The 18,551-nt window shown below is 37.5% G+C and overlaps 2 protein-coding genes across 2 annotated transcripts; both read right to left on the reverse strand.

Moving 5' to 3' along the window:
• Positions 1-6,689: 6,689 nt before the first annotated feature.
• FUT9_9 (Alpha-(1,3)-fucosyltransferase 9) lies at positions 6,690-8,312 on the reverse strand (the record flags this gene model as incomplete). Its single annotated transcript, XM_051218826.1, has 2 exons — positions 6,690-6,929; positions 8,064-8,312. Coding segments are annotated over 2 exons (489 nt in total), but the record flags the coding sequence as incomplete, so codon positions are not given.
• Positions 8,313-9,348: 1,036 nt separating this feature from the next.
• Positions 9,349-10,858, reverse strand: FUT9_6 (Alpha-(1,3)-fucosyltransferase 9). Its single transcript, XM_051212027.1, has 2 exons — positions 10,752-10,858; positions 9,349-9,867 (listed from the first exon to the last, which is right to left on the reverse strand). The coding sequence occupies exon 2, from the start codon at positions 9,788-9,790 to the stop codon at positions 9,470-9,472; it is 321 nt and encodes a 106-aa protein (XP_051072167.1). The 5' UTR covers positions 9,791-9,867; positions 10,752-10,858; the 3' UTR covers positions 9,349-9,469.
• Between the last annotated feature and the right edge of the window lie 7,693 nt (positions 10,859-18,551).

The following is an 18,551-nucleotide window of genomic DNA, read 5'->3' on the forward strand; positions in this document are numbered from 1 at the left end:
ATGAGCCTCTTTGGCCTTGAACATACGTGAATAGATCTCGCCACTCACGCTACCGTCAACATCTATGTGGCTTCTTAGGCACACGAACTTCTCAACTACTTCTGCCTGCTCACTACTCAAGCTGAATATAGGATCAGGGTGCTGCCAGTCTTGTAAACGTACTTTCCACTTAGAAGGTGCGAAGCACATATCACACTTACGGATACTAATTGCCAACTGATTAAGTGCGGATCGCATGGCTTGGAAAATATCACACAGTAAGTCAATATTATCCGCATACTCAAGGGTGGAAAGTCATTCTCCGACAGATTCACGACGCCTTTACTTACATCAATCAGAGCTATTTCCAGAACGTCATCGATAGCAAAGTTGAAAAAGAATGGTGGGATTTTGCAACCCTGTCTAGCCCCACTTCTTGAGTGAAACAGTGGAGAGAAGAGGTTGAATGCTCTCACTCTGTCCGAGGTATTTGTATATAGGTTTTTAGGATGTTAGTAAACTCCTCAGGCACACCCTGTTATATCCGGTGAAGATTAAATTACAGGTAACTTCCGAGGACTATTCATGGACTAATATTCTATAAATATTCTTATTGTATAACTACTCAACAATTACACTATGTATATTTACATTCCTTTTATGATAAGCTTTATTTTGACCTATGATTTATTATTGTACGATTTACGGTTCTTAAGTTATGTTCAGTTTACTATCTACTGCCTCCCATATTCACAGCCACTTTTGGGGCTTATTTGTGTACAAATATTATTTCCTATTTTATGGTGCGTTGTGGTCTGTCTGATTGATATATAAACCGGGTATGTCTGAAATAAATGATCTGGTCTGATCTGCTCTGATTCGATTCATATTCGGAAGCTGGTATTGTGTTCTGGACTCAAGTGGAAGGGCTCGGAGGACATAGGACCAATAAGGACGCTAAACTGCCCACACCGGTTGAACGTCATTGGTTGGCCTAGTGTGAAGATTCGCATAAGTCGTATTCGGATTGGTAGATAAATCGTGTGATAGAAAAACCAGACATCCAAGGTCATAACACACCCTTCCTCAACAGACAATCTCAGAGCGCGGTCCTGTCCAACGAATCGAAGGCAACCCTGATGTCAAGAAACACTACGATTGTCGGCCCGTGATAAGTATGGCGGTGTTCTAACACCTGGCGTAGGGTGGAGATATGATCAATACATCCTCGACCAGAACGAAAACCAACCTGCTCCTCTCGAGTCAATCTTTCTCGGGTTTTAAACAACCTACGATGTATGACGGAAGCCAATAGTTTGGACGCAATCGGATGTAGACTTATCTCCCAATAGTTGTTACAGGAACGAGGTGGACTTTTTAAAGATAGAGACAACTGTGGACTCATTCAGTGTTATTGGAACAACCTCTGGCTCTCAAGCCCTTGTAAACAACGCAGTTAGTTTCTTTTCGGTTCCAATAAGCGTAATGAATGGTAACATTAGGATCCATTTATGGATCAATACTAAACGTATATCTTTATCGTATAATTGTTAATTAACTAAACTACTCATATTCATGTCCCTCTTATTATAAGCTTTATTTTGACCTATGAACTATTATTATACGTTTTACCATTCTCGAATTATTCCATGCCTGTTAATCACTACCTCCCACATTCACAGTTACATTTGGCCACATTTTGTACAAATGTCGTTTCCTATTTTATGGTACGGTGTTGACTGTTTGATTGGTCTATGAACCCAGTATGCTTGAAATAAATGATTCATATTGCAGAGGCTGAGATTGGTGTTCTGGACTCAAATGGCTGGGCTAGGTTGCTCGCACGTGTTTTACGCGTTCTTGGTCCGATCGATAGTTCACTGCTTTCTGATTGGCGGTATTATTACGTTGTACATTAACAGGGCACTTGGGCCACGATTCATAACATTTCCTTAACCAGAAAGTCGCCACCATCATTAAAAAGAGCCGGGAGTGGGTTATCTGGGCCCGATGATTTGTAGCGTTTCAAGGGTTGGAGTTCCTTGCGAACTCCCGCCACATTTGGTGGATCAGTCTTCACCGTTCATGAAGGGCAGGAGAGTCTGATCGATGTTGCCGGAGTAGTAGGCCAGTTGAACTGCTCTTCGAAGAACTCTGTCCATCGTCCAAGACGTCGATGGATGTTAGTGATTGGCACCTCATCATCCCCACAGATTGTTTCACTCACACCAGACTTCTTGCTGCCAGTGACTCGGATGAGCTGAAAGATCTTCCGGAAGTTACCAGATGCAGCTGCTGTTTCCAACTCATTAGCACGCTCAGACCTCCAGGCATCTCGGTCCTTACTCAAGCTTTGTCCAATTTCATTACGTAACATCCCTCGTTTGTGTTTAAACTCACGGTCACTCGGAGTAGACTGACGGGTCTCGATGAGTTGTAAGAAGCCTGAAGAAACCCAATGTCTATAAGTGGGCCACAAGCCACCTTACTCGCCATTTTCATGGCGTCATGCAATTACAACCAATGCTCATCTATACTTTTCGGTGGGATGGTAGCTAGCCTCTGTTTGATACTTGGTTGCAACGTAAGCTGCAATCAGTTTACTGGCATCAATTTATTTAGAACGATGAATTCACTGGCCACTTTGATGGAACTATCTCATCTAACAGCACATAATCGGCTGTTAATCGATTGGTGCTGCCTCAGATTTAGAGCTTAGTGAGACACCAACGCCAGCAAGACCAGACGAAGATACCACAGGGTTCTCGTTTAGGTGCACGTAAAATAAGCCTTTTGAAGAAACAGATGGAAAGCGAGTTTGTAGTACTTTACCAGTCTTCAATACGGGTCTCGGATAGACAACAAACGTCGATATTAAGACTTTCCAAAGACATAGCTAGCCTTATTTGTTGTCCGATCCGCACTAGTGTGCGAACGAAGCATGTAATGTTTTACGGGGCCAAACCCGGAGACTTCGACCTAAGGGTCTAATCCACAAGGTAGTGGAGCAACGTAAGGAGATGCAGTCACATGGTAGCCGGTGATCAACGATCGGTCCAAACGATACTTGTTCCCTCAGGATACTGGAGCCCATGTACACCATTGGTTTGGAATCAGAGTTTCCCAACTCTCCTAGGTGGACCAGGTTAAAGTACCGGATATTCGCTTTTCGTCCTTCCAATTACGTAAACAACACCCCCACCACGAAATGCAGTTTGGTCTAATCGAATAAAACTCGGTTTGCCAGCTTTTCATTCACACCAAATACCGGGATCATTCGTTTAGACAATCAAGTATCTTTATCTGAATGACTAAGTTATATGATCTCCAGTCATCATAATTACGTCCCTCACTTTGTGTTAAACAATCTCTTCGTTGACAAGTTTGATTGTGTGAGTTTCGTTGGACAGCTCTGTGAGCTGCATTGCATACTATACTAATCCTATAGAACCATAACGAACGCGAAATTTGTACTTTATTTGGAATTTGCCGCTAATAGTAAACGACACTTCTGTTGAACGTGAGGAGCTATTTGATAGTGGACGGTCCTGAACGATTTAACTCTGAACCAGTTGACTTCATTTTGCGATTCCGCACGTCCACAATTTTAATTCTGTTGAGTCTTAAGTACATGGAATGGAAATATATCTCCTTATTTGCATTTGTGGTAGGGTGATCATTATAATGTGCATGGACAGAAAATAGACAGTAAAACACATTGTTTCTAAAACACATAGATGTTTGTCTTCATATTTACCTTTAACCGCACTCATTTTGATGCCAGCTGGAAAATCTCTCGATCGTGACCCACCCTATGTAACATATTTTCCAGAATTGGACGAAAAATATGCATGAGGTATTTGGCTGTAGTTGAACAATATTATGTATGAGAAATTTACCATCGGACCAATTTGTCTACATATTTCCTGCTCGAAATGTCACCGTAGCTGCGAAACAATTTAGATCACCAGCAACCAATATTTTCTAAGCTCACTACTGTAAGTATTAAACCCTATATTACTGGCCTGAAGGATCAGAGGCAAAATAATATGATGGATGATCTGTCAAACTGTTATATAAAGAATAATTACTGAACTGTGAAAATTTGATGCCAATTCGCAGGATAGTAGTCTATCTTGATGATGGGAAAGGACATCAACTTAATTTGATTTATTTAACTACATTTAACCTTATAAGCTTATGCTAGGGATTTCTCATTACACGCTTATTTATATGACGTAATCCAATCATTTTTGAGAACAAAGATGACTAATTGTAATCAGAACATCCTTATTAGGGATTTCAAAATTGAATTGTACAGACTCAGTATGTAACTGTAACTTAGGCTTGGGGTGGAGTACAAATTGTATAGGTATTTTGGTGGCGATAGACTGAAGACGGGAAATTAAACCTATGGTTACATCTGACTCACTGGATCAACGGAAACACACATAACATCCCCTACCATATGTTGGGAGATAAAGACAAGTTACATCAAATACATAAATCCGTCATTAACATGTTAGCTCTACCTTGAAATGAACAGACTAAAACAGTAACTACGGGTCATAAAATATAATGCATGAAATGAGATGCACTACAAATTGAGTAAAATGTTTTGAACTTTCAGATGTTAGGTGGTTTTTAGTGTAGTCTATACATTGAGCACTTGCTTAAATGTACTGAAATCTTCGCATCCACTAATCAATTATCCAGCCTGATTCAAATATGACTGATATGTCACTGATTAATACTTTAGAATTGCGATGTGATCAGTGAAATGTCTCAAACGTGGGGTATCAGTTGTAACACTTTCAAAACAGAAATGTACGAATTCAATTCGTGCTACTAACGACTATTAGGCAGCATTATGCTAAATAAAAGCGCAAAATGGCTGACAAAATAGAATTTAGTGTACGGCGTTCCAAGCAGGATATGGAAGCCTTTCGTAAACCTTTCCCAGTTCTCCATAATTAGCATACACAGAAAGTTTGGAAATATCGAACACTTTCTTTTCAACTAGTGGTCTATTGGAGACTTCTTTATAAAATACCCTGTCAACTTCAAAACGAAGACCTTTGCTACATCAAATATAAAGAGTGCTATGAATGATATCTTCACAATGACATGTGAAATAACAAACTTCAAGATTGATTTGCTCTAAATATATGGTCCTCTTGTTATCAGATTCAGATAAAAGCGCATGAATAGCGATTCTATTCAAAGTGCCACCACTGGGCAATGAACATCAAATGTTCTGTAATGTCTTTTTGCTCTAGTCGGTCAAAATTTATATCCGCCTGTATATTCAGATTATTGATGGCATTATTTAAGGTTCAATAACTGTATTGATTATGGTGAATAATACTTAAAAAATGAGCTCACATATTTTAAATCACTTCAAGAAGTACGACACAGAATATGTCTGAATGTTTGTAATAAAATTTTATTGTTTAACATCTTCATTCATTTCATTTTTATGTTTTAAACAAAGAAGCCATAAAATTCTGATACAACAGTATGGTGGAATAAAATATGCGGGATTATTATGATATTTTTGACTGAAATAACTTTTGAGAAAATAATTATGTGATAATGAGAAAAAGATGACGTGAACTGATGCTTTTGTTTGTTATGAGGAACCCAAATGATTTATTCAATAGTAGTTTTCTGTTGTCAAATAAACTCAAAATTTTAACCTTAAATGAGCAATGTATAATAATTTATCATATATTCTAGTAAAAATGCATTTGTGATATTACGGTTATTGACTGAAATTCAGTTTTGAATTATGCAAGAAAATTTAGTGGGGCCCGTTATTTTGCGTCGTTTAAATCGGACGATGTTGTCGAAAGGGCTTTCCACTTTAGTGGCTCGTGAATCTGACTCCAATTAGATCGTATAGAATGTTTGTTATCACCTATTCTCGTATATAATCATCGACTTTAATCGCGTTAGTCAATAACGGAATTAAATAAGTCAAATAACGAGAATGGACTTTTGAATACATATATTTTGTATATAGAGCGAATGGAGTAGAAAGAAGAAAAACGACGCAGAGTGGAGATGGCTGGTAAGTCAACTCCCATTTAACCAAGCGTTAATCAGTAATTATAGTTACACAAAAGTAAGTTACAGACATGTGATGAGTAATGGGATAAGAAATGTACACAACACCTACGCGCTAATATAAAACAGTCAAGATTGATAAGCGAATAAATAACAAGGTCAGTATGAGACTCAAGTAGAATGAATAGAATGGGCTGTACGAAAGCTAGAATAAGGTATATGAGCTTAACATAATAACCGACACGACAAAAAGGTACAATCTGATCATGGTTTGAGGCTATCCTCTAGACGATCGTTATCGTCCTACCAATAACAGTTTCTAAATCCTATATAGGATCTCTGTCTTCTCAATGTTCAATTAGCTTTTACTCACACCATTTTTATATACATGGGACATGCTGTATGTCTGTGTGATCATACTATTCTTGGACTAAACAAACTGACGAAAATCTCTACAACAATTTAACCAAGAAGGCAAATTTATACTCCATCCACTTCCTAACTTGTGCTTTGATCTGATGAAAATGTTTACCTGAAATACAACACTAAAACATTTCATATTGGACTTAAAGTCCTGTTGTCGTTTGAACTTGTTATGTACTGGGGCCATTGTAGGCAAACATATGAAATGAAATCGGTAACTATATAATATGGGTTCTCACTTGAATATGACGAGATAATTCTTTTACATACATCATTCTCGGATTTTTAGGTTGACAGTTGCTTACAAACCATGCTACCATTTTAGATTTACCAGTGGCATAGTTATGGGAAGGGAGTACGTATTTTGTATCTGGACCATGACTAGCAACAAATGGGATATAATTGTGATACGGTACATAAATTGTTGAATCCGTTCGATAAGAGATTGTGTAGTTGACCTGAGTGAAAAACACCAAAATATGCTAAACATTTAGATATGTGAAGAATAATTTTAGAATGCCAATAGGAAAAATATTTACACAGTCTAGTCATATACTGGTAACTACTAAATCGAGAGCTGATGTTTTCGTGTAGGTGACTGTTTTCGGTATCCTTTGAAAAAGAATTAAGCCGCGTAAAACCGAAACATTTTATCGAACCATAAGCCCTCATGTTTCATGAATGCATGTTCTCTTGCATCGAGTCGTTTGTGTCAGTGCATGGTTTCTAATTAGCGAAAATATATTGCAATAATCAGGATAAACTTAATCGATTATACACATCGTCATTAAGAAGCAGTCATGAAGCTACGAAGTAAATGCTACCGAACCTTACCATTGTCAGTTCAGTGTTTTTTATAGACAGTTGCATATAATACGATTTCATTAGGGTCTATTTTTAAATAAAGTAAAATACATATATGTTTGTTACTGCAATGTCTCAGGAGATATATGTTCATGTAGATGACTGTACATTTCATAATATTATTGACATTATTCATGCATTGAATAAACAAATAGAAACTCATTATTTCGTATACTCAACAAATTGTTTTACTTTTAATAACCACATATTCAACAAAGCAAGGTGCTAGATTGTTCACATTATTCCAGCAAGAATCAAACTTCATCACATGTGACTTCCAAAACACAGAATAATCAACGGAAAGCAAACAATATTTCAGTTTTGTCATTATATCAGTAGAGGCAATTGCCAGTGTTTGAAATAATCGAAACAACTAAGTTATCGTGAAGGTAATGATGATCACATAGCTGTCTCATTAACATTTCTAGTGAATACAACCAGAGATTACTCAATAATGTCCTATTGTTCTAAACTAATGACTCACTATATATTTTGAGTTACAAATAATAAATAACAAATGTTGAACAAACCACCTTATGCTAAAAACCATACTTGGATGTTTCATCTGATATTCCACTTTTAATGAATTTGTTGATAAATTCTACTTTATAGGAGTCAATGCAGGTTTTAGAGGACGTTCACATGCAATTGACGAAACTAGAAGACGTATTGATGAATGCTTTCACATTTCCCAATATCTGAAGCAAGTCGAAAGTTTTTCAACTCACTTTATTTTCCAATCCATCAGCGATTCTGATGTATGTGGGAGATTCATGTACATAAATGAACCATAGTTGATTTGGTGGTCTTGGACCTTTGGGATACAAGCGATCCGTCAAGAGTATAACATCGGCTTCAAGCCATCTTGATCTGTCGAAAATCAGTTCACAATCACAAGCGAAACAGAAGGAGAAGTTTCGAATAATATTGATACGAATGTTTCCATAGTTGAGAATTATTTTCTCTGCAAAATACAATTAACCGAAGAGATACTTCAATCGAATAAGCGAAGGCTATACAGAACGATAGAATTTTGGTGATAATATCTACATCAGACTTTAAAATATCCGTAAACATTAGTAAGTACTGGTCATTATTTTCATTTAGATAGAATTAAAAGTTCTGAGTGCACGACAAGTCTGACAACAATACACAGTCCATCGACTTTATTTCTAAAGAAATTCACTTAACAATTATGACTTATGAGGTATGGTAAGTAGAAGTTTAGTACGATGTCGTATTATTATCTGTTTTTCTCCTTCAATCTCAATGAAAACGGAACTTACTGTAGTAACTTTCTAAATAAGTATATTGATTTTTTGTTTATCTTCACTAGCTTAGAACTGAACTAAAATCGCTGGCCTCACAATTCCATTCCATTCAAAACTTGACTTAAGGCAACGCTGCATATTAGTCATTCCAGCTTCTGCAAACTATTCTAAATTCACAAACTTGATTACGAAAAATCCATTTGTCTTAAAATTGGCTACATCTTTTGAATAATAAAGCGGTTGTATAAATGTAGAGCTTGATTACAAGTTATTATAAAGAATATTCTACATTTGTATTTTCTTGTGGTAAAAGACTACTGCAGACTGCTGTTAATTTGATTATTTTTGTGGAAGAGACCTTCAGATTGCACTTCCAAGAGTATGAAGATTCTTTGTATTGATACCTATTTTAATATGAATTATGAAAACTTGTAAACTTTCTGAAATCTAATGACTTGAATGAAGCCTAGAATATTGAATGGTGTTGAAATCCCAACAATATGTGACGCTATTTCGACAATTGAAGCTGGGATGTCAACTTAGTTTAATGCCTCCTAACCTTATATTATTTACTGCTAATATAGTTTTAGTTCAATTGAAATTGTGTCCAATTCTAATTGGTTAGACAGACACAGAAATCTCTTCCTCATATTAATGCCGACTAAACAACCAGAACATCAGTACAACTTGAGTGTTTTCAACATCATAATTAGGTGAAAAAGTAGTCTGAAATAACAATATCGTGAGTAATTCATTCTTATTATTAAGTAAAAATAGGGTCAGAGTGATTATGATACAATGTATAGAACAAAATGAGAAGTTCTGTCAACTGAAGCAATTACTATCAAAATCTAGTAGAAGAGTCATTCTAAGAAACTCACGGCAGCTGGAGTAGAATTCCTTTCATATAATTCTTCAAGATCTTTCTCAGTAAATCCGAGTGTAATTTTATTTTCATACTTCTTCATTTGTGACGCAGTATAATAGGTCTGATTTAAATTACCTACTGAACTTGAATAAGTTTCATGTGGTAATTCATTGAAGGAGGAACCATCATCATTTCGTGATAAGCCGAATTGTTCCTCCCATTTGAATTGAAATAGTAATTTTGTCAGTTGATAACTTGTACATACTATGACTGCAAGTTGAACTGCCAGTACAACTAAACGCCTAACACGCTTCATGAGGAAATGGAATTGACAAAATGCTTGATTCGATACTTTGTAATTAACACAAAACTGGATCTGTTAATGGGAAGTACCTTTTCAAACGAAGTTAAAGAAAGATTATCAAAGTGAGAATACTAAACATAGATGCAAGTGCTTTTAACGTCTACCAAATAGTTTTAATCTACAGGTGGTCTACAGGTTAGGCACACGTGCGTATGACCGAATGTTCTGGGTTTGATATCCTGTGAAACTCCATGTTAAAATAATAACTGGCATTAGTTCTTTATTTCATGAGTATCGCTGAATCATCTTCACGTAAGGTATGATAATTAGTCAACATGAATTCACCCGATGTATTAGAGTTTTACGTGAAGTGAATTTAGGATCACAACAATGCTATCTCTATTTGAATTTTCGAAAAACAAATGATGCTAGTCTTTTCACTCATATCCTCGAGGCTTTAAGATTAGATGTCATAATCTTCCGGAAATCATTATAGCTTCCAAATGGAGCTCGTAGTCCATAAGAAAAATTGTAACCAACAGAGATAGAGATGTTCTTACAAAGCTAACGGTAATCTACTGAAATCAATTTTATATAGACGTTTCCATGCAATTTAAAAATTTATGAAATAAGTCATAAATAAATTACAACGGACTTGTTAACTATGTAATTAACTTTATTAACAGAATCTGAACAAATACCATAGGAAACCCAAATGTACTTTGAAGCATTTGTGCAACTGATGGTTCTTCTCTTCCGATTTAATTTCCAAAACATTTCATCTCTTAACAGAGTTTATGTTATCTGAGGTCTCTTCTTTCGAAAAGATGATTCATTTGTACTCAACTGTTTATCTGGATGTATGAAATATATTCAAACCAAATTTCAATTCTCCTTGATAAAAATGAATAGTGTTGTCCAAATTGAATTACAATAGTTGTGAAAAACAGACTAATTGGTAAATTAAACATACCTGTTATTTTGTAGTGAACCCATTGAACTATTGTATTATTTGTTCACTACAATGTAATTGAAGCATTTAATCCAGTATATAAATTAATGTCTGCTTATCAATATTCATTTATTCTCTCATTGGTTGTAAATACAAACAATCAGTAATTTATTTACAACCAATTGACATTCATAAATATATATGGATTCCCAACACTCACACCCAGGTCATTCGATTCTATGTGTGCGTGCTTTCTGCATGCTTGTGGAATTTTGATGATCATTAACAATAAACTATCTCCACAACTGGTGTTCAGGCTTTTGAATAATCTCGAGATTTAGCCTACATAATTACTCAGCTAACGGGATATTATTTATTTCAGTCAGACATAGCGGGATTAACCTCCACGGTTTCACAAATTCCCAAAATGATTACAATTTCAGTAGATCTTCTAATAGTAATCATATACAATCGGTAATCGAGATTAGTCAGATATTTCCAAAGTAAATTTAATGAGAACACATCTACTGTCTTACTAAAGAAGCAGATATTTACTTTAATTCAACAATATTAGTAGTAATAACAGTCAAATAACAACTTTCCTATCACTGGAAATACTTCGTTTCATTTATTTATAGGTATTACAGTGTCGAATGTGTTACGAATATTTCCCAAGCGATTAAAACGACTGACAAACTAGGTATCAGTATGGCCCTCAGATAAACTATCCTTTTCTTTACCGACATAATATCTCGTCAAAAGCATATAGAACACTTCAGTTGGCAAATTTGAATTCCCGAAATATTTTAGTTAGCATATACCGAACGCTTCCTCTGGTTTCATAAATATGTAGGATCTGAAGAACATCTCTGAACACTACGCAAATGATCCCCTCAGCTGAAAGTGAGGCCGTCTTAGAAGATTATTTACTAGATATTTAATTGTTTACTGACCTTTCCTAAATACAAGGAAGAATAACGTGGACTGATTGATTGACGACATGTAGCAGTTCATTCATCAGCTATGTGTATCACCTGTCTTCAATCGAATATATCATCTTTCTGGTAATTTTGTATACGTTTTCTAGGTGTCTTATGAAAATACGATAGCCTGGCTGTCAATTTGTAACAGGCTAGGTGAATTCCTTGACAACAATCCTTACTTAAACACATATAAATTGAAGAGAGAAGTGTCAGGAAGAAGCAAATATGCCCATAAACCTGGATAAAACTATCAAGATATCCATTATTCAACTATCTAAAAACGAAAGCTTGCATAAATGTTAATAGCATAGGCTAGTAGTGTCTGTCTGTTAAATAAATTAGTTGAGGTGTTTGACACAATTAACCGTAGACAAATTTAATTGTAGGAGAGGTGCTATGGGCTAAAAACACACTGTATCCTAAATCTATGTATGAAAATGACAGACCATTATTAAAATTGTATATTGCATACAATAATGCGTTTGCTAAAACAATTTAATTAATTTGTACGTGTAATCGACGTAATGAAAGGCACTACATTAGTTACAACAATATGACGGATTAACACTCATTCCACTCATTACCACAAAAACAGCTAACTAATCGGTTTTGAAGATATATGTAAATAATGTAGCTATTCGACGAAAAGGTTTACTGGCAAGAAAATATAGTATTTCCGATTGTCTTAATGCCTCAAGCCATCAGTATTAATTGACATTTAAACATTTCAAAGCAGATTCATCACTATTATTTTCACATCATATATACTTATTATTTGTTTCTTCTAAGCAAAGAGCCATGAAATTCAAAGCGTTTCCTTCGTTCTATTTGGTACTTATCAACTGAATCTACACAGATCCTGATTTTTAATTGTAATCATATAATAATAATAATTTTAGAAACTTCACCATTCATCATTATTTTAATCTACAAAAATATGCTTCATAAAATGATCAGAAAGTTAAAGACTTTATACTTGAATTACAGAATCAGGCCACGAAGTGCAGTTTTGAAGAACAATTTGAAACTCAACTTCTTGATCTATTGATTGCTTGGAATTGTATTACGAGTTTAGAAGAAGAAATAATTCGCAAGCTCAAAATGTCAGTTCGAGATACTGAAATAGCATGTCTGATTTATAAGGCAGTCACTGAGTTTCATTTCCAGTCAGTGAAAATTTTCAATACTTTGCTTGGCCGTTATGATGAACTACATACTCAAAGCCACTCAAGCTGGCGTCTGTTTAATAATGGTCCCCATTCTCGTGGAAATTTAACAATTTAACAAAGAATTGCAATGCATGTTACAGAGGTGAACACAGGTTTGATCAACGTTTACCCTGTGGTTAATTTTCCTTACGTCATTCACGTGTCTTTTGTAATGCTAAATGCTTCATGTGTGTTAAAATAGTACACATCCAGTCGATTTGCAAACCCACTGTGCATTTCATCGCAAGTAATATCAAACTTTGTCATTCACATCCTACTGTGGAGATAGGCACAACAAACTTATTTTGTAAATACTTTTTGATATTATTTGCATTTGTGTTGTTAATTTTCATGGTTTGTACATTTACCACAAATGATTGTAAAAGTTGTTTAAGTGCATGATCTTGAACCCACTCTCTTTCGTTTTGAACCGCTCATAGCATGACACACTCTGCTAACTGCTCGTAAATACACTGTTACACACACGTCTCTCGTTCTCATTTGCCTGTAGAATATCTGGAGTAAAACAGACACTGACGTACGTTTGCGTCCATATGACGCTGTAAAGGATCTTTCACGTTTTCCAATTCTTCAGGTAAGAAACATAGTTAAATGTATCATTAATTCCGGGTTCCAATGTCATTTCGAACGCTTTTAAATTAGTTCACATCTTTTGCAGTTAAAATCGTACCTGTAAATTATGAACGCGTTCGGACAATAAGACACGAATTTATAGGAGGATAATACATCCGGTGCAACGACAGGGGTATGATGTATGTTGCTGATACATCACGTGCGCCATGTGCTTGTGAGCGTTTCAATAACTACATGATGCCCTGTGGGCATATTCTGTATGCAAATTCTAAAGATCTGGTTCGTCGGGGTAGCCGGCACACTGGTGGACCAGTCGCACCATTTCTTGACACATACTCATCATACGTATAATTATTCCGATCAGTAATCGTGTAAATCAGTTATGCACATCATGAACAGAACAAAGTTGACCTATTCCGCTCACATGACGGTTAAACTCATTTATGTTAGCAATGGTGATATGCCTTACAATGTTCCAATGACGACGACCCTTGAGAACACTAAAACGCAACCACCAGTATGAATGATATTGGTAAACCAACGAACCGATTTTTCGTGTGACTATTCAGGGGGCGACCTCAAAGCAATTAACAATAGAGTTCAAGTACTCATTATGTATAGGCATTATATTTCATATTATCGTACACTGAAGACCTATATACACTAGTACTTTGGTTTTGTTCCATCGATAGCAAGAGAGTTACCTACATCCACGAAACTCTCACCCTGGGACGTAAGCATATAGAAGTAGTCGAGAAGATCGTGTATCTAGGAAGTCACATAGGTGTTGACCGTAGCGTGGTACTGTCGATGGAGAGGAGCGATGTGACGCGCGGCCGCTGGTCGGACATTAGATGTAGATGACGCAGCAGGTCGCTGGAACGCAGGTGTTGAACGTCCAGAGTGCTGGGCGCATGTTGGATTTAGATGTCGCGGCAAGTCAACGGAGATCCAAGGTCGACGAGCCACAGACTCGAAATCTCGATGGAGAGCGTGGCACACACTGCAGAAAAGTGGCTAGGCGAGCAGAAAGATCGCCTTAAAGGGAGACGAGTGTGGTGTTTGCCACTGATGTCGACTGATATAAGTAGTATGTATCATCAATCGAAAGTGAAATGTCTGGAGGCAGAAGGTTAAGAAGATCAAAGAAAAGAGGACGACGACAAAGAGTGACTGATGTGGAAACGAAAGAGCAATAAAGTCTGAGACGATTGATTGACATTTTGCAAATGAATTCGAGTCTCGCAACAACGACTCAGAGAATGAAAAGTTGACTCAGGTTTTACGTCACTTATGAAATGTAAGAAGTGGACAGGCACATATGTACGCATAGGCTTAAGACATTGTCATGGTTATACGTTAGTGATCGACAGAGCAAAATATATAATTAATAATTTATTAATAACTAACCACAAGTTACATGAGGCGTGCTAATTGACAGGCAGGACCAAATTGTTACAAACATTGCATTATGCGCCATACAATAATAATGAGAATGGAAGAAGATAAAGGATGTAAAGTGCGTGTAAAAAAGAACAGTAACGACCACAAATTAGTGTATAGTAGTGAAATGAATGTTTCTTTCAGTTAAAGAAGTTACGATCACTTTTTATGAAGAAAGTAAGAGAAAGTTACAGCAGGATCGCCACTAGTTTTATCCTGAGCCATATCTAATAACGTCACTAGTCATTGTGCTGCACCATCTCTAGGATCCCGACCGGGAATCCGTGAAGGACCGACAGAGACTAGTCCTGTGCAGCTTTCTTCTATAACGCGATAGCATGTCGTACACTGAAGAACTCACAACTTTTTACAACCGGTCTCAGAATCAGCAGATAACGCATGACGAGGAATTTTGTGTGATGACATTCGCAGGATATATCAAGACCACCGGCGTCGATATTTCAAGATGGTGACACCAATCGAATTATCGTCGCTCTGCAGGAACACAAGATGCCGAACCTCTGCATGAATAATATGGTGTTGCCACTGGATGTCAGCAATCCTTCGGAGATAACAATGATCAGACACAAGTCGTCTAACAACCTCAACTCGAAGAGGCCACGTTTCACATGCATAGAGTAAAACTGCTCTCACCGATATGTTGTTGCTCCGACTTCTTACAGTAAGGCTAACACCATGAAGGCGCTAAAAGTCGTCCGGACTGGCATGAGCCTCTTTGGCCTTGAACATACGTGAATAGATCTCGCCACTCACGCTACCGTCAACATCTATGTGGCTTCTTAGGCACACGAACTTCTCAACTACTTCTGCCTGCTCACTACTCAAGCTGAATATAGGATCAGGGTGCTGCCAGTCTTGTAAACGTACTTTCCACTTAGAAGGTGCGAAGCACATATCACACTTACGGATACTAATTGCCAACTGATTAAGTGCGGATCGCATGGCTTGGAAAATATCACACAGTAAGTCAATATTATCCGCATACTCAAGGGTGGAAAGTCATTCTCCGACAGATTCACGACGCCTTTACTTACATCAATCAGAGCTATTTCCAGAACGTCATCGATAGCAAAGTTGAAAAAGAATGGTGGGATTTTGCAACCCTGTCTAGCCCCACTTCTTGAGTGAAACAGTGGAGAGAAGAGGTTGAATGCTCTCACTCTGTCCGAGGTATTTGTATATAGGTTTTTAGGATGTTAGTAAACTCCTCAGGCACACCCTGTTATATCCGGTGAAGATTAAATTACAGGTAACTTCCGAGGACTATTCATGGACTAATATTCTATAAATATTCTTATTGTATAACTACTCAACAATTACACTATGTATATTTACATTCCTTTTATGATAAGCTTTATTTTGACCTATGATTTATTATTGTACGATTTACGGTTCTTAAGTTATGTTCAGTTTACTATCTACTGCCTCCCATATTCACAGCCACTTTTGGGGCTTATTTGTGTACAAATATTATTTCCTATTTTATGGTGCGTTGTGGTCTGTCTGATTGATATATAAACCGGGTATGTCTGAAATAAATGATCTGGTCTGATCTGCTCTGATTCGATTCATATTCGGAAGCTGGTATTGTGTTCTGGACTCAAGTGGAAGGGCTCGGAGGACATAGGACCAATAAGGACGCTAAACTGCCCACACCGGTTGAACGTCATTGGTTGGCCTAGTGTGAAGATTCGCATAAGTCGTATTCGGATTGGTAGATAAATCGTGTGATAGAAAACCAGACATCCAAGGTCATAACACACCCTTCCTCAACAGACAATCTCAGAGCGCGGTCCTGTCCAACGAATCGAAGGCAACCCTGATGTCAAGAAACACTACGATTGTCGGCCCGTGATAAGTATGGCGGTGTTCTAACACCTGGCGTAGGGTGGAGATATGATCAATACATCCTCGACCAGAACGAAAACCAACCTGCTCCTCTCGAGTCAATCTTTCTCGGGTTTTAAACAACCTACGATGTATGACGGAAGCCAATAGTTTGGACGCAATCGGATGTAGACTTATCTCCCAATAGTTGTTACAGGAACGAGGTGGACTTTTTAAAGATAGAGACAACTGTGGACTCATTCAGTGTTATTGGAACAACCTCTGGCTCTCAAGCCCTTGTAAACAACGCAGTTAGTTTCTTTTCGGTTCCAATAAGCGTAATGAATGGTAACATTAGGATCCATTTATGGATCAATACTAAACGTATATCTTTATCGTATAATTGTTAATTAACTAAACTACTCATATTCATGTCCCTCTTATTATAAGCTTTATTTTGACCTATGAACTATTATTATACGTTTTACCATTCTCGAATTATTCCATGCCTGTTAATCACTACCTCCCACATTCACAGTTACATTTGGCCACATTTTGTACAAATGTCGTTTCCTATTTTATGGTACGGTGTTGACTGTTTGATTGGTCTATGAACCCAGTATGCTTGAAATAAATGATTCATATTGCAGAGGCTGAGATTGGTGTTCTGGACTCAAATGGCTGGGCTAGGTTGCTCGCACGTGTTTTACGCGTTCTTGGTCCGATCGATAGTTCACTGCTTTCTGATTGGCGGTATTATTACGTTGTACATTAACAGGGCACTTGGGCCACGATTCATAACATTTCCTTAACCAGAAAGTCGCCACCATCATTAAAAAGAGCCGGGAGTGGGTTATCTGGGCCCGATGATTTGTAGCGTTTCAAGGGTTGGAGTTCCTTGCGAACTCCCGCCACATTTGGTGGATCAGTCTTCACCGTTCATGAAGGGCAGGAGAGTCTGATCGATGTTGCCGGAGTAGTAGGCCAGTTGAACTGCTCTTCGAAGAACTCTGTCCATCGTCCAAGACGTCGATGGATGTTAGTGATTGGCACCTCATCATCCCCACAGATTGTTTCACTCACACCAGACTTCTTGCTGCCAGTGACTCGGATGAGCTGAAAGATCTTCCGGAAGTTACCAGATGCAGCTGCTGTTTCCAACTCATTAGCACGCTCAGACCTCCAGGCATCTCGGTCCTTACTCAAGCTTTGTCCAATTTCATTACGTAACATCCCTCGTTTGTGTTTAAACTCACGGTCACTCGGAGTAGACTGACGGGTCTCGATGAGTTGTAAGAAGCCTGAAGAAACCCAATGTCTATAAGTGGGCCACAAGCCACCTTACTCGCCATTTTCATGGCGTCATGCAATTACAACCAATGCTCATCTATACTTTTCGGTGGGATGGTAGCTAGCCTCTGTTTGATACTTGGTTGCAACGTAAGCTGCAATCAGTTTACTGGCATCAATTTATTTAGAACGATGAATTCACTGGCCACTTTGATGGAACTATCTCATCTAACAGCACATAATCGGCTGTTAATCGATTGGTGCTGCCTCAGATTTAGAGCTTAGTGAGACACCAACGCCAGCAAGACCAGACGAAGATACCACAGGGTTCTCGTTTAGGTGCACGTAAAATAAGCCTTTTGAAGAAACAGATGGAAAGCGAGTTTGTAGTACTTTACCAGTCTTCAATACGGGTCTCGGATAGACAACAAACGTCGATATTAAGACTTTCCAAA

This window comes from Schistosoma haematobium, chromosome ZW (genome assembly GCF_000699445.3).
Source record: "Schistosoma haematobium chromosome ZW, whole genome shotgun sequence".
In the NCBI taxonomy this organism is placed as follows: domain Eukaryota; kingdom Metazoa; phylum Platyhelminthes; class Trematoda; order Strigeidida; family Schistosomatidae; genus Schistosoma; species Schistosoma haematobium.